Source organism: Podarcis raffonei, chromosome 2 (assembly GCF_027172205.1).
Source record: "Podarcis raffonei isolate rPodRaf1 chromosome 2, rPodRaf1.pri, whole genome shotgun sequence".
Taxonomy (NCBI): Eukaryota; Metazoa; Chordata; class Lepidosauria; order Squamata; family Lacertidae; genus Podarcis; species Podarcis raffonei.
In genome coordinates, this window is record NC_070603.1 from 2,317,501 (window position 1) to 2,330,887 (window position 13,387).

General features: G+C 45.0%; 1 protein-coding gene and 1 long non-coding RNA gene across 2 annotated transcripts in view; both read right to left on the reverse strand.

The window, feature by feature from the left end:
• TESPA1 (thymocyte expressed, positive selection associated 1) overlaps window positions 1-3,245 on the reverse strand; it is a 17,719-nt gene extending 14,474 nt beyond the window's left edge. Inside the window, exon 1 of the mRNA XM_053369852.1 lies at window positions 3,022-3,245. Within this exon, the coding sequence (XP_053225827.1) occupies window positions 3,022-3,089 (68 nt within the window). The 5' untranslated portion in view covers window positions 3,090-3,245. The remainder of the gene's footprint in view (window positions 1-3,021) is intronic.
• Window positions 3,246-3,452: 207 nt separating this feature from the next.
• LOC128404355 (uncharacterized) overlaps window positions 3,453-13,387 on the reverse strand; it is a 28,347-nt gene continuing 18,412 nt past the window's right edge. Inside the window, exons 2-3 of the long non-coding RNA XR_008328091.1 lie at window positions 4,222-4,675; window positions 3,453-4,089 (exon numbers count right to left, since the gene is read on the reverse strand). This is a non-coding gene — a long non-coding RNA (uncharacterized LOC128404355). The remainder of the gene's footprint in view (window positions 4,090-4,221; window positions 4,676-13,387) is intronic.

Genomic DNA, 13,387 nt, shown 5'->3' on the forward strand with positions numbered 1-13,387 from the left:
GTCAAAGTGCAAGTAGATAAATAGGTACCGCTCCGGCGGGAAAGTAAATGGCATTTCCGTGCACTGCTCTGGTTCACCAGAAGCGGCTTAGTCATGCTAGCCACATGACCCGGAAGCTGTATGCCGGCTCCCTCGGCCAATAAAGTGAGATGAGTGCCGCAACCCCAGAGTCGGCCACAACTGGACCTAATGATCAGGGGTCCCTTTACCTTTACCTAAAGCTCTTTGAACACTCCCCAAATGACATCCCACACCAGGCCTGTTTCACGCTCCCTTCTAGTACTTTTGTCTGGCTAAAACACACCATTGAACTGTAATACAGAGGTACCTCAGGTTACATACGCTTCAGGTTACAGACTTCACTAACCCAGATATAGTACCTCAGGTTAAGAACTTTGCTTCAGGATGAGAACAGAAATCATGCAGCAGCGGCACAGGAGGCCCCATTAGCTAAAGTGGTGCTTCAGGTTAAGAACAGTTTCAGCTTAAGATCGAACCTCCGGAATGAATTAAGTACTTAACCCGAGGTACCACTGTAATGCCTTTGCCTTGTCTGGGTGGAAGGAGGAGAGAAATGGATGTGTAAAAACCTCTGATCTCAAGGTCATGGGGTCCAGGGCAAAAAAAGGTACATTGCAGGGAACTGGATTAAATGACCCTTGTGGTCCCTTCCAACTCTGTGATTCTATTATTATTATCATTTAGCATTACATGACATTTTCAGAAGGTAAAATTAAAATTCTTGGGTTGTCCGAAAGCAGTTTATGTGCTTCTTCATCAAATGTAAATTTATGAAGCTAACTGTTAGCCAGCCATAAAAATAATAGCAGATTTGAATCCCTCATACTCAAAAAAATATTTTAAGACCTCTTGCTGAAAATTAGCAAAAATTAAGTTTTACCCCCTAAAATGATATGCCAATCCCTTCTTGTATGTCACAGTTTGGGCTTTATTTTCTTTGGCTGAGGAGCTGTGACTTGATTCTGCCCTGACTTCCAGATGGGACTTCTGGGAAGTAAGTGTTTTTCTGAGCATTTGAAGTTGGGTTTGTTTTTTGTTTCCGTGCCAAGACCACTTGCACCGGATGTAATGTGAGCCATCTCCCTTTGCCTCCAGGAGAGCGAGGAGCAGAGCTGTTATCACAAGCTGCACTCGCAGCCACAAGAGGCTGGTTTCCTCCTTGCGGTTTGAGCTTCGATCAGCAGACCATCAGAAGAGCCTGCAATGGTTAGAGTGGGTGGTGGGACCAGCCAAGTTTCATTTACCGGACTAGATGTGACGTTTGTCATCTAGGCTGCCTTCTGTCGTGTTGTTTCTTAACAAATGAGCTGATGTGGAGGTGGGAGTAAACTAGATCAGGACCGCCCTGCATGGGAGAAAGGGACTTTAACCCCATGTCTCAGCTGTGGTCCCCATCAGAATTCCACACTCCCTGCCCCACCAGGGCTGCTTTTTGCAATTCAAGGGAAGCTTCCATTAGTGCCAATGGGCAGAGTCATCCTCTTGCAAATGGAAACATAGGAAGAGTTGCCATATGCTGAGTCAGCCCACTGGAAACTCTAGCTCAGTCTTGTCTTCGCTGACTGTCATAGGTTCTCCAGGATTTGAGGCAGCTCTACTTGGATACACTGGGGATTTTTAAATAAAGTGAATGTTAGAAAGACACTGTTAAATATCTGGTCCTCTCCCATCTGGGAAACCAAATCTGAGAGGTACTGCCTCCTGGGAACTTCTAACCAATCTGAGAGGGTGCAGACCTGGGTTTCTTTAGCATCATTCATCTCACTAAGGACGCAAAAGGCACAGCAGTGAGCACATCCTACATTGTAAAGTGCTTGTAGTTCACAGGAGAGAAAGAGATGGCAAGCAGGGGAAGACATTTTAAAATCTGAAGACATTCCCTGGTACAGCTAGAGGAGAAGGGCTAGAGCTCCTCTGAGAGAGTCTGTATTGCAAGGGAAAGGGCTGTGGCTCAGCAGCAGAGCATCTGCTTTTGCTTGCAGAAGGTCCTTGGATCAATCCCCAGCATCTCCAGGTAGGGCTGGGAAAGACCTAACTAAAATCCTGGCGAGCCCCTGCCAGTCAGGGCAGACGATACACAGCTAAATGGACCACTGCTCTGACTCAGTAGAAAGCAGCTTCTTATGTTCTTTCCTGCCTCTCTAGTCCTTCCAGGGCTCTTCCACATGGCAATTTATTGTGAACTCAGCGCTGCTCATGCATGCCAGTTCTGCACAGCATAAAAACAGAGAGGTTTTTAATATTTGAGGTTTTCTATGTTTTAATATTTTGTGCAGAGCTGCTCAGAATAACTGTGGCAACCCAGTCAGATGGCTGGGGCATATTATTATTATTATTATTATTATTATTATTATTATTCACCCAACACCATATTTTCCCATTTATTCCTGGTTTACCATTTCCATGGAAAAGCCAATAAGTTATTTTAAAACCCTGCTGAAATGATAAATCTATGTTATTTCTTTTTTAATCATTATGAGTTTGTTCTGAACTGCATTAATTGTTTATTGAAATATTTGTTTTTGCTTTACTGATATGGTGGTAGTGTGTGTGTGTGTGTGTACATATGTAAGCTTATATTGGATAGAAACATTGTTTGCTCCTTTTTAAAGCTTTGTTATTATTATGAGCCACTTTCAGCTCCATATTATTGCTGAAAAGTGGTATACAAATATTAAATCAAAATCACATCACATTTTGGGGTGTTTATGAGATGGCACTGTGATGAAAACCATGAATCAACTGAATCAACAATAAACTGCCACGTAAAAACATCCCCCCCAAGAGCATTCTCTTTCTCCATTTGCAGCCCACTCCCATCCCACCCTAGTGCTCCCCTCCATCACCTCCTTCTCAATACCCTCCTCATTCCCATTCCATATCACCTCCACTCCTTCCCTCACCTCTGTTCAGAGGATGCTGTCAGAATTAAGCCTGTCTGTTCAGAAGCAGGTCACAGCCTGTGAGTGACACCTTAATTCGTCGGCTGCTGCTACTTACCCGGCCCTGGGAAGAGCATGCTGGGCTCTAAGGTGAGCCCCTGGTGAATCTGGCACCGCGCTCTGCATCTCAGCTGCCCAGGGTAGGACTATTGGAGGCCCTTGCCCACTCCTGGCCCTCTCCCCACCTCACCCAATCTGCGTCAGCAGAGACTGGAGGAAGCTGATCTGTTTTCAAGAGGAAACTTTCGTGCTCATCTCTTTTGTTTTGTTTTTTCTCATGAAAACCTCAAACGGTGGCTCACATCCGGCTCTCACCCACCCTGTGAGGGAAAAGCTTAATGGGCTGCTGAGTGAAAGCGGTAAAGGAGGCAGCAATGTATTGGCCTCTTAGGCTTGGCCTGGAACTATTTATTCTCTCTCTCTCTCTCCTTACTACTTGCCCTCTTCTGTGCTGTCTTGCTTGCTTGTTTAAAATAGTTCACCATGCTTCATTGTGGTGTCAACAGTGGAACAAACAGTGGCGGACTCTCCTTCCTTTGAAGTTTTAAAGCAGAGGCTGGATGACCACCTGCCCTGTATGATCTAGTTAAGATTTCTGCATGGCGGGGGCTGGACTAGATGACCCTCAGGGTCCCTTTCAATTCTATGATTATATGATTCCATTATCAGAATAATGTGACATGAAAGCAGTTTGCACACAGTATATAAATGCAATATATATTGAACAAATGCAACAATGCACATCAGACTAAAAAAAGCGCCACCCATAAAACTGAAGAACATATACAAATGGAAAGAACAAGCTTTGTCTTGGGAAGGGTCCTATAGCTCAGTGGCAGAACATCTGCCTTGCATGCAGAAAGTGTAGACAATACTGGGCATAAGGGATCTATCTGTATCCCTGTGTCTTTGGAATGTGGCAATCAGAACTGTGCAATATTCCTGAAAGGAGAAGCTGGGTGTGATGGTGCCAGAGTTTCATGTAACACACAGCTACCTTTCACCATCTGCCTTGAAAATATTGGGAATGCATGTAAACGACAGGTCGATTCCTCGATTTCCTTCCTGGAAACTGCCCTTTGCTTGGCCTTGGGCTGGTCACTCCTCCTTAGTCTCAGTTCTCCATCTACAAAATGGGGAAAACACAGATTTTGTAGGATCGTTGATATAGGAATGAAATCGAGATGAAAAGTACTATAAAGCCAATCCTGACCATAGTAATACATCAGTGGTGCTCAAAGCACTGCAATGCACACACCTTGACAAGTTCCCTGCAAGCCAGGCCCTTATTCCTATGGCCACGACATCACATTTACAGGTGAGTTTAAGTATCTCAAAAGACAGTTTTATGTGAAAATTTTGCAGGTGCGCAGATAATGCAACAGAACAGTGGTCCAGACCACAGCATAATCCCCTTCTCTGCCTGGCGGACGCCTTCTTGGAATCTCTGTCTTAGAAAGAGTTTTTTGCTTGTTGAGTGAGGTGTTTCCCATGAATTGTGAACCTTGACATCTCCCCCTCCTGACAGGAATATGGCAAAGGGTGCCAGGCAAGACATACATTCCTTCCTCTCCCCAGATACAATCTTTTCCTGAGGACGAAAACAAGAGAGTCACGAGGTGTTGCAAGGTGTTCAAAGCCTTGAGCTGTAACTGTGGAGGGTTGCCAGCTGACCCAAAGAGAACTGCCAGCAACTTGAGTAGCAGCTTGACCTGCAGAAATAAAACAGATGGAGCTTTTCAGGGCATGAAGATAATAACAATCACTTGCAGCTGCAAGCACATCTGAGAGCCAGTGTGGTGTATATATTTGGTGTTAGCCACTCTGAGCCCAGTCTTGGCCGGGAAGGGCGGGGTATAAATTATTATTATTATTATTTAGTACATATTTTATTGTTGTAGGAATATTTATAAACCACCAACTCATAAAAAATAAATTCAGGTAGGTAGCCGTGTTGGTCTGACACAGCCAAAATAAATTAAAAAATTGTGCAGTAGCACCTTAGAGACCAACTAAGTTTGTTCTGGGTATAAGCTTTTGTGTGCATGCATCTGAAGAAGTGTGCAAGCTCATAAAAAATAGTGAGACTGCATAAAACAAAATAATTAAACCAGCATAACGCTATCATTAAAGCTATAACATTATAATAATACAGAACAAATGATTGACAGTAAAGCAGATTAATCCTTAAAAAAATGCTTGGCAAAACAAACACATTTTCAGTAGGCAACATCAGATTGTAGGTGCCTTTCTAATTTCCCTAGGAACAGTGGTAGAGCACCAGACTCTTAATATCCGGGTCGTGGGTTTGAGCCCCACATTGGCAAAAGAGATCTGCCTTGCAGGATGTTAGAGTAGATGACCCCCCTTGTCCCTTCTAACTCTACAAGTCTATGATTCCAGGAAATGACTGGTGCTACTGCATGAAGAACATTGGTGAATAAAAGTACCTGTATGAACAGTTTTAGTCACTAGGTGGCAATGGATGTACTGCTATTGGAGAGAAGGCAGGCGTTAGTTTCCTATTACTGTCAGAGAGAGAGAAAATCCTTGCCTGACATCCTGACTGGTGTCACCTCTAAGCAACCCATGACATGGTAACAGAAGAGGAATGTGGGAAGGTCCCTAGCTCACTGACAGAGCAGAGTCCTTGGTTCAATCCCTGTTTGATGTCATATTGTGTTTTAATTTGTTGGAAGCCAACCAGAGTGGCTAGGGTGGGGAACCAGGCTGAGAATGAGGGTGGGGGTGGAATACAAGAAGCTTTCCAGTCAAAGACGTAAGAGGGACACCAACTTGTGATAGCCAGAGGATGAAACTCCTCACCCATTACAATGGCTAAAGGCAGTTAAAGGTAAAGGTAAAGGTACCCCTGCCCGTATGGGCCAGTCGTGTCTGACTCTAGGGTTGTGCGCCCATCTCACTTAAGAGGCCGGGGGCCAGCACTGTCCGAAGACACTTCCGGGTCACGTGGCCAGCGTGACGAAGCTGCTCTGGCGAGCCTGCACCAGTGCAGCACACGGAAACGCCGTTTACCTTCCCGCTATAAAGCGGTACCTATTTATCTACTTGCACTTAGGAGTGCTTTCGAACTGCTAGGTTTTACCCACAGCGCCACCCGCAGTTATCCACTAGCTAAATTGACTGCTGGGAGGTGGCATTGTAAATACATGGTAAAAGGTAAAGGTACAGGGACCCCTAACCGTTAAGTCCAGTCGCAGACGACTCTGGGGTTGCGGCGCTCATCTCACTTTACAGGCCGAGGGAGCTGGCATTTGTCCACAGACAGCTTCTGGGTCATGTGGCCAGCATGACTAAGCTGCTTCTGGAGAACCAGAGCAGCGCACGGAAACGCTGTTTACCTTCCCGCCGGAGCAGTACCTATTTATCTACTTGGCGTGCTTTCAAACTGCTAGGTGGGCAGGAGCAGGGACCGAACAACAGGAGCTCACCCCGTCGCGGGGAATCGAACTGCCAACCTTCTGATCAGCAAGCCCATGAAATAAATAAATTACCAGCTTGCTGGCTCAGCAGCTGTGGGGATTCCCAGGCTGGGCATTTCCAAAACAATGTTCTATAATGAATAGCCAGAGCTAAATCCAATTTGAAAGAGTGGCAGAAGCCCTAAGCTGTGTGTTCCACTTTTGAAAATGGCATCTTAAATGCATTTCCATCAATAATTGACAATCCCTGGGTGGGAGCTGTACAGGACCTGGTTACACTGTGCGGCGAATGGAGAGAAGTAGTATTAATGCCAGGCTCTTTGCACATGCTTTTGTTGTTGTTGTTCAGCAATGGGCTGGAAAGGTCTTGTTTTAACCAAGGATGCTTTTCAGAATCATGAGAGCAGGCACTGCACTAGGGCTCAGGTAGGAGTATGGGGCTGAACTTTACAAGACAATCCCATTGGCCACTCACTTGGATGGGTAATTTTGCTGCAAATCTGTGCCTTGCTGGAGTGTGTGTGTGCAATATGGAAGTATATACAGGCAGGGCATAAGTGAAGCAGGGAAAAGCCCTTTGACTGCAGGGATTTGTACCAGGAGCTATCTAGACATAAGTCAGTTTGTTCACAGATCTGCTGCACTGGGACTAGTAGCCCCAGAGATGGAGGAGGAGAAATGAGAGCTGAAAGGGACAGATGATCCTATCATCATCCAACTCTCCCCCCTTTGCTGTCCCAGACTCAGGAATATCCCATATTCCAGGCCTGAAGCTGTCAGGATGCTTTCTTCTGACCCAGTTAGTTCGCCAGCCAAAACTAAAAAAAGAAAGAAAAACACCCAACCTTCCAAGATGTGTAAATTAGTGATGAAGCTGGTGATTTAAAGCTGCAATGAGCTTCTTCTGCTTGGTGGGGAAGTCTCTCTGTAGCAATGTCTCTCAGCCATTGAGGTGCAGGCTGAAAGCAGATGATGGTAATAAACCGAAGCGGAGCTGGAGTTGGACACCCTGCCTGGATGGGAGATGAGCAAGAGCTCCCCAAGGAAAATAATGTAAATGCAATCAGTAAATGTGGTGTGGTGTCAGAGTCATTCTCCCCACCCCACATGCATACAAGATGCTGTATACACTAAAAACAATTTGATTCATGTATAAGCCGTGTACACCCTTCAAAAAAAATCCTCTCCACAAGAAATACTGGGAACTGTAGTTTGTGAAGGGTGCTGAGAACTGTTAGTATGCCCCTCAGCCCCAGCACCCACAGCAAACTACATTTCCCAGGATTCCTTGGGGGAGGAGCAAGTAAGGTTTTAACTGCATGGTGTATATGCAACAGAGCTGGCCCACTCATAAGGCTGGGTCAGGCGGCTGCCTCAGACAGCGCCCTCCAAGGGGCATCACCACCACCACCACCACCCCAGCACTGCTGCCAGTCTCCCCGGCCTCTAGGGTCACAGAGATACCAGCAGCAAAGCTCTGTGGAATGCCTCCCTCCTGCCAAGTTGGCGCAACAACATATCTAAAAACATAAAACATCAAGTGTTAAAAATGTCCAGATGCAGGGCTGCCTTCAAGTGTCTTCTAAAAGTTGTGTAATTCTTTAACTCCTTGACATCTGATGGAAGGGTGTTCCACCACTACCAAGAAGGCCCTCTGCCTGGTTCCCTGTAGCTTCACTTCTCGCAGTCAGGGAACCAGCAGAAGACCTTCGGAGGAGGACCTCAGTGTCCAGGCTAAATGATGGGGGTGGAGACGCTCCTTCAGGTATACTGGGCCAAGGCCGTTTAGGGCTTTAAAGGTCAGCACCAACACTGGTAGATTAGACCAGTAGTCTCCACCCCTTTCAGACACAAGGATCGATTTTCAACACTTTCAGGCATAGGACCCACTTTTAATAGCTACACTGGGAATATATTTTATTGCAAGTTATTTATTGCTGTGAGCACATTAACCCCAAACACTCTCTGAAACCAATGACTAACCCAGTCAAGGAGATTAACATTTCCCATAGGGAGACAAAGCTCAAAAACCATACTGTCTTAAGCATAGGTCTATTGTTCTAGACATTACAGTATATGTGACCAACAAAAATATCAGGTGTATGTCTGGCACCACTCTCCTGCTCCATCAAATCAAGGAGCACCCATGTCCTAAAACATCATACAACACTATGTCTCCACCACCTCCACCTCTGCACTTTATCACATCGGTTGCCACTAGAAGGGAGTGGCACCAAGTACAACACAAGGGTTTGTCAGGACCACAAACCAGGCAACTGGTTTATTTCAAAGGTGCCTGCACCAGCTCTATAAATATCTTGGTGGGAGAGACCCAGCACCTGCGCTTTGTAAAGAGGTGCACAGGGCTATAACAGCTCACCAGATGAATGACTTCCTGATCTCCACCAGCTGCCTGAGGCATAAAGGGGAAGAAGTAAAGACATATACAAAAAGAGGATCACAGTGGACTCTTGGATTGTTTGATGTGCTGCCATTATGCTGCTTGACAAATTGTGTGTTTTATTATTCTGGAGCACCAAAATTTTAATTCAGAAAATATATAGGATTGGTGCAACTGCCAATGTTACTAGTATTAATAATCATAGTAATTAGAATAATACCAATGAATGTTGCAGTCTATGAGTGATAAAGCTGCCTGTGTGAACTGGCTCCAGGTATCATTGCCGGCAATTGAGTTGCTGGCCGTATTCTCCACTAGAGGGCCTTCTGGCTCCTTCTAATTCTTTGACTCAAACCCCCAAACTACTGCCAACCTATCTGGAGATGCTGACCAAGACACATTTCATAACGTTTTTGGAGGTATACCTAAGAAGTTTTTGTATGAAAACTAAAGCATGAATGAAGCAAAAGCATGTCTCATTCACATGACTGGAAACATATGGATCTCAAAGGTGCACTCATCAGGAAACTAAGACTAATAGCAGCCTGTCAAGTGTGCCCTATTTGATGTCCGGTCCAGGTTTGCTGTCTTATAATATATGGAACAAGTCACAGCTTACGATGAAGGATGAGTATCAAGAGATTGCATCAGTGGCTCTTTAAAGTAAGAGATTTTGCCATACACTTACAATACTGCCAGTTCTGTTTGTGCTGTTTATTCCCGCAATCAGCTGTCTTTGCCTTTTGTACTTGTGATTCAACCTGACCTTTTCCACAGAACTGTCAGTTGTTATATGAGACAAATCCATTTACTGAAGCCAGCATGCACCTAAACACTGAATGATGTTGCCAAAAGGCAAAACAAACCTTTCAAGAATTTTCTCTTGCTCCCATCTCACATGTAAGAGGCTGAGAGTCTGAACCCCATGCATTCATGTTCTGAAAGGTTTCTCATTGTGTGCCTTCCTGGCTGCTGCAGTCACAGGAAGGGAAACTCAGAGCAGCTTCACAGAGTGAACTTTGGCCATAATACACCACAGCTGTGGCCCAAACAATTGGTTCAGGGATGTAGGGGCAGAGAAGGTAGCACCTTGGGGGTCTGCATACCCCCAAGTTTGGCTGAAGCTCAGTTGAAGGCGAATGGTACAATAGAGCAGAACTCCCATCAGCTCTAGCCAGCATGGGAAATAGGGGTGATGGGAGTTTTAGTCCAACACCTACTGGACAGTGCCATGTTGGGTACCCTTTAGCAAGATAATTTGCTGTTGTCCTGGCTATTGATGCTGGTATCTCAAACCACATCAGAGGGCAGCAGGCTGAATAAGCCAGCACACCAGCTGCCCAAGATCCCTTGCTTAGTGCATTGGTGCACCCTTGCTAAATGGCACTGAGCAACACAGAAGTGTAAAGGTCCAAGCTAGATCGTTTCACCTTTAAGTGCCTGCCTCCTTTTAGTTCTTGAACCTGTTGGAGGAATGATGCCTACCTTAGAGCTGTCCCTGGTCCTGGAAGGGAAAGCAGGAAGAGCAGTCACAGTAAAAAGAGGAAATTCAATTTCCAGTCATGCTCTTTGATACATGTAAGCAGACTTTTTGAAGAAGGGGGCACAGCCAAAGCACACACTTTACATGAGAAAGAACCAGATTTAAACCCCAGCATTTCCTATTAGATGATTTTCAAGTACCAGGATTGCAAAGGACCTCTACCTAAAAGAGCTTGGAGATCTGATGACAATCCAAGCAGACAATGCTGGACTAGATGGATCAATAGTTTGATTTAGTGAAAGGCAGCTTTGTATATGGCATTTGTGTAGTATAGCATCTAGATCAAGGGAAGTAATAGTGCCACTGTATTCTGCTCTGGCAGACCTCACCTGGAGTACTGTGTCCAGTTCTGGGCACCACAGTTCAAGAAGGACACTGACAAACTGGAACATGTCCAGAGGAGGGCAACCAAAATGGTCAAAGGCCTGGAAATGATGCCTTATGAGGAACGGCTAAGGGAGCTGGGCATGTTTAGCCTGGAGAAGAGGAGGTTAAGGGGTGATATGATAGCCATGTTCAAATATATAAAAGGATGTCACATAGAGGAGGGAGAAAGGTTGTTTTCTGCTGCTCCAGAGAAGCGGACACGGAGCAATGGATCCAAACTACAAGAAAGAAGATTCCACCTAAACATTAGGAAGAACTTCCTGACAGTAAGAGCTGTTTGACAGTGGAATTTGCTGCCAAGGAGTGTGGTGGAGTCTCCTTCTTTGGAGGTCTTTAAGCAGAGGCTTGACAACCATATGTCAGGAGTGCTCTGATGGTGTTTCCTGCTTGGCAGGGGGTTGGACTCGATGGCCCTTGTGGTCTCTTCCAACTCTATGATTCTATGATTCTAGACGGTGCCAGCTGCTCTGTGACTGGCATCACTCCTACTTCTGGCCAGACAGGGAAGCAAATGAGTAAAGAATTGAAGACTGGGCAGAGTAGATGGTGGGGGATTAGATTCATATCAAACCTTGTGAAATTCTCCATACAGATATGTCATGCGTGTTCAAAATAAAATTTTAGGGTGGCGTTCAACTACTGTATCCTGTCATCACAAGGATTTCTGTTTGTGCAATTGCACTTCCCCTTTTCCTTCCCCTGCACATGTTCCATGCCCTCCTCAAATTTGCACCAGAGGGTGTGGGGGCAACTCCTGGAACAGTTTTAGGGGGTGCAGAAGCAGCAGAAAGGGAGAATGTTCCATTGCACAAGGATGTTCCTTGCACTGATGGAACAGAACTTTAGTGTTACATTGAATTCTACCCTTAAAAACTCATCCTGTCCATACATCCTGTCCAACTCTCTGTTGCTCTGAGCCAGTTTCAGAAAAAAGAGGCAGCAAGGGGGTGCTTAGGCTTCTGCAAAGATTTAAGGGTGGAGATGCAACTTCCCTCGGATTTGGGCAGCAAATAACAAAGAGGGTCTCTACTGTGTTCTTATGCTAAGGGCCACATGCAGTTCACATCTGCATATACTTCATGGACCCAAGCATAAGTCTCAGGCAAAAAGAGTCTGAGTATGGGCAGACAATCATCAGCTCTGGAAGCAGCTGGCAATCTAAAATTGGACTGTATGTATCTGAGCATCCCTGCTGAGATGCCTTTAGTTGTTGCCAGCTGTGCCAATGGTCAGTGCTGCCTTACAGCTGAGAGAATAAATCTGAACTGAACTGAATGGAAGACTTGGGAAAGAGCTAATGGTTTGGAAGGAGATAGATTGTACATTTCCAAGCAACACCAGCATGGAGAGAAGGAAAGAAGGGCAGAGAGAGGGATCTGCTGGGAGCAAAAAACCAACAACCTCAGAGCTGATTTAGCCCTCCAATGTAAAAAGAAAGAGAAAAAGTGCACTTTGCCAAGTCATATATTGGTGTCAAACTGATCCCTAACAATGTAAATGAATGAAATCCAATAGACAAGTATTATTGTTTCAATTTGAAATATTAAAATGTACTAGGGATTAAGGTTTGTTGCGTATAGTAGGGCATACCCACCAAGATTTATCCGATGAAAATAGAGACATCCCTTTCCATCATGATAATTTTACTATTTATACCCCACACATCTTACTGGGTTGCCCCAGCCTCTCTGGGCAGCTTCCAACATATAATAATAATAATAATAATAATAATAATAATAATAATAATAATAATAATAATAAATAAAAAAATAAAAAAACATTAAAAAATCTTACCTATACAGGATTGCCTTCAGACAGCTTGGGGGGTTGGATAACTCCATACCCTCCAACATTTCTCCAATGAAAAAGGGACATCCTAAGGGAAAGTGGGACATTCTGGGATCAAATCAGAAACCAGGATGGCTACTCTAAATCAGGGACATCCCTGGAAAATAGGGACACTTGGAGGGTCTGGTAGGGATGCCTTTAGTCAGTGATTCCCCTGCCCCACAAAAAAATTACATATCCTACTTTTTCTCCAAGGAGCTAAAGGAGCCATAAATGCTTCTCCCCCTCCCCATTTTATCCTCACAGCAACCCTGTGTGGTAGGCCAGCCTCAGAAACATCAGCTATCCCAAGGTCACACACTGACCTTCCTAGGACTGCCGCCCTCAGGATGAGATGGATTTCCTCCCTCTGCTCTAGACATTATAAGCATAATTTGATGCCAGGAAGGAAAGGCTCATAATTAAGTTTGCCTGGGTGAATGGCGGTCTTTGAGTTTCTACAAAAGACCTAAGGGGTATTGATGATTGCAACATTTATCTTGGTTTGTTTCCGTGGGGTTTGGATCATCCACTCACTGTGCTGATGTGATGTTCCATTATCAAAAGTGACTTGGGAAGAGAGAGCAAGGCTCCCTGAGAATGAATGGGCCTCCACACCATGACTCAGCAGTCCTGGTTCCATTTATTTAAGGTGACGGTGGAGGAGGTTTGACTATTGTGGGGGACAAAGGAGATTTTCCAGATAAAGTTAAGCCCCCCCCCCAGGCCTGGGTAGTCAGAAAAGCAGAGAAGAAGCTAACGAAGAGATACATACAGTTGTGTTTCTGTGAATGTGTTTGGAAAAGATTCCCCTTATTCTGTT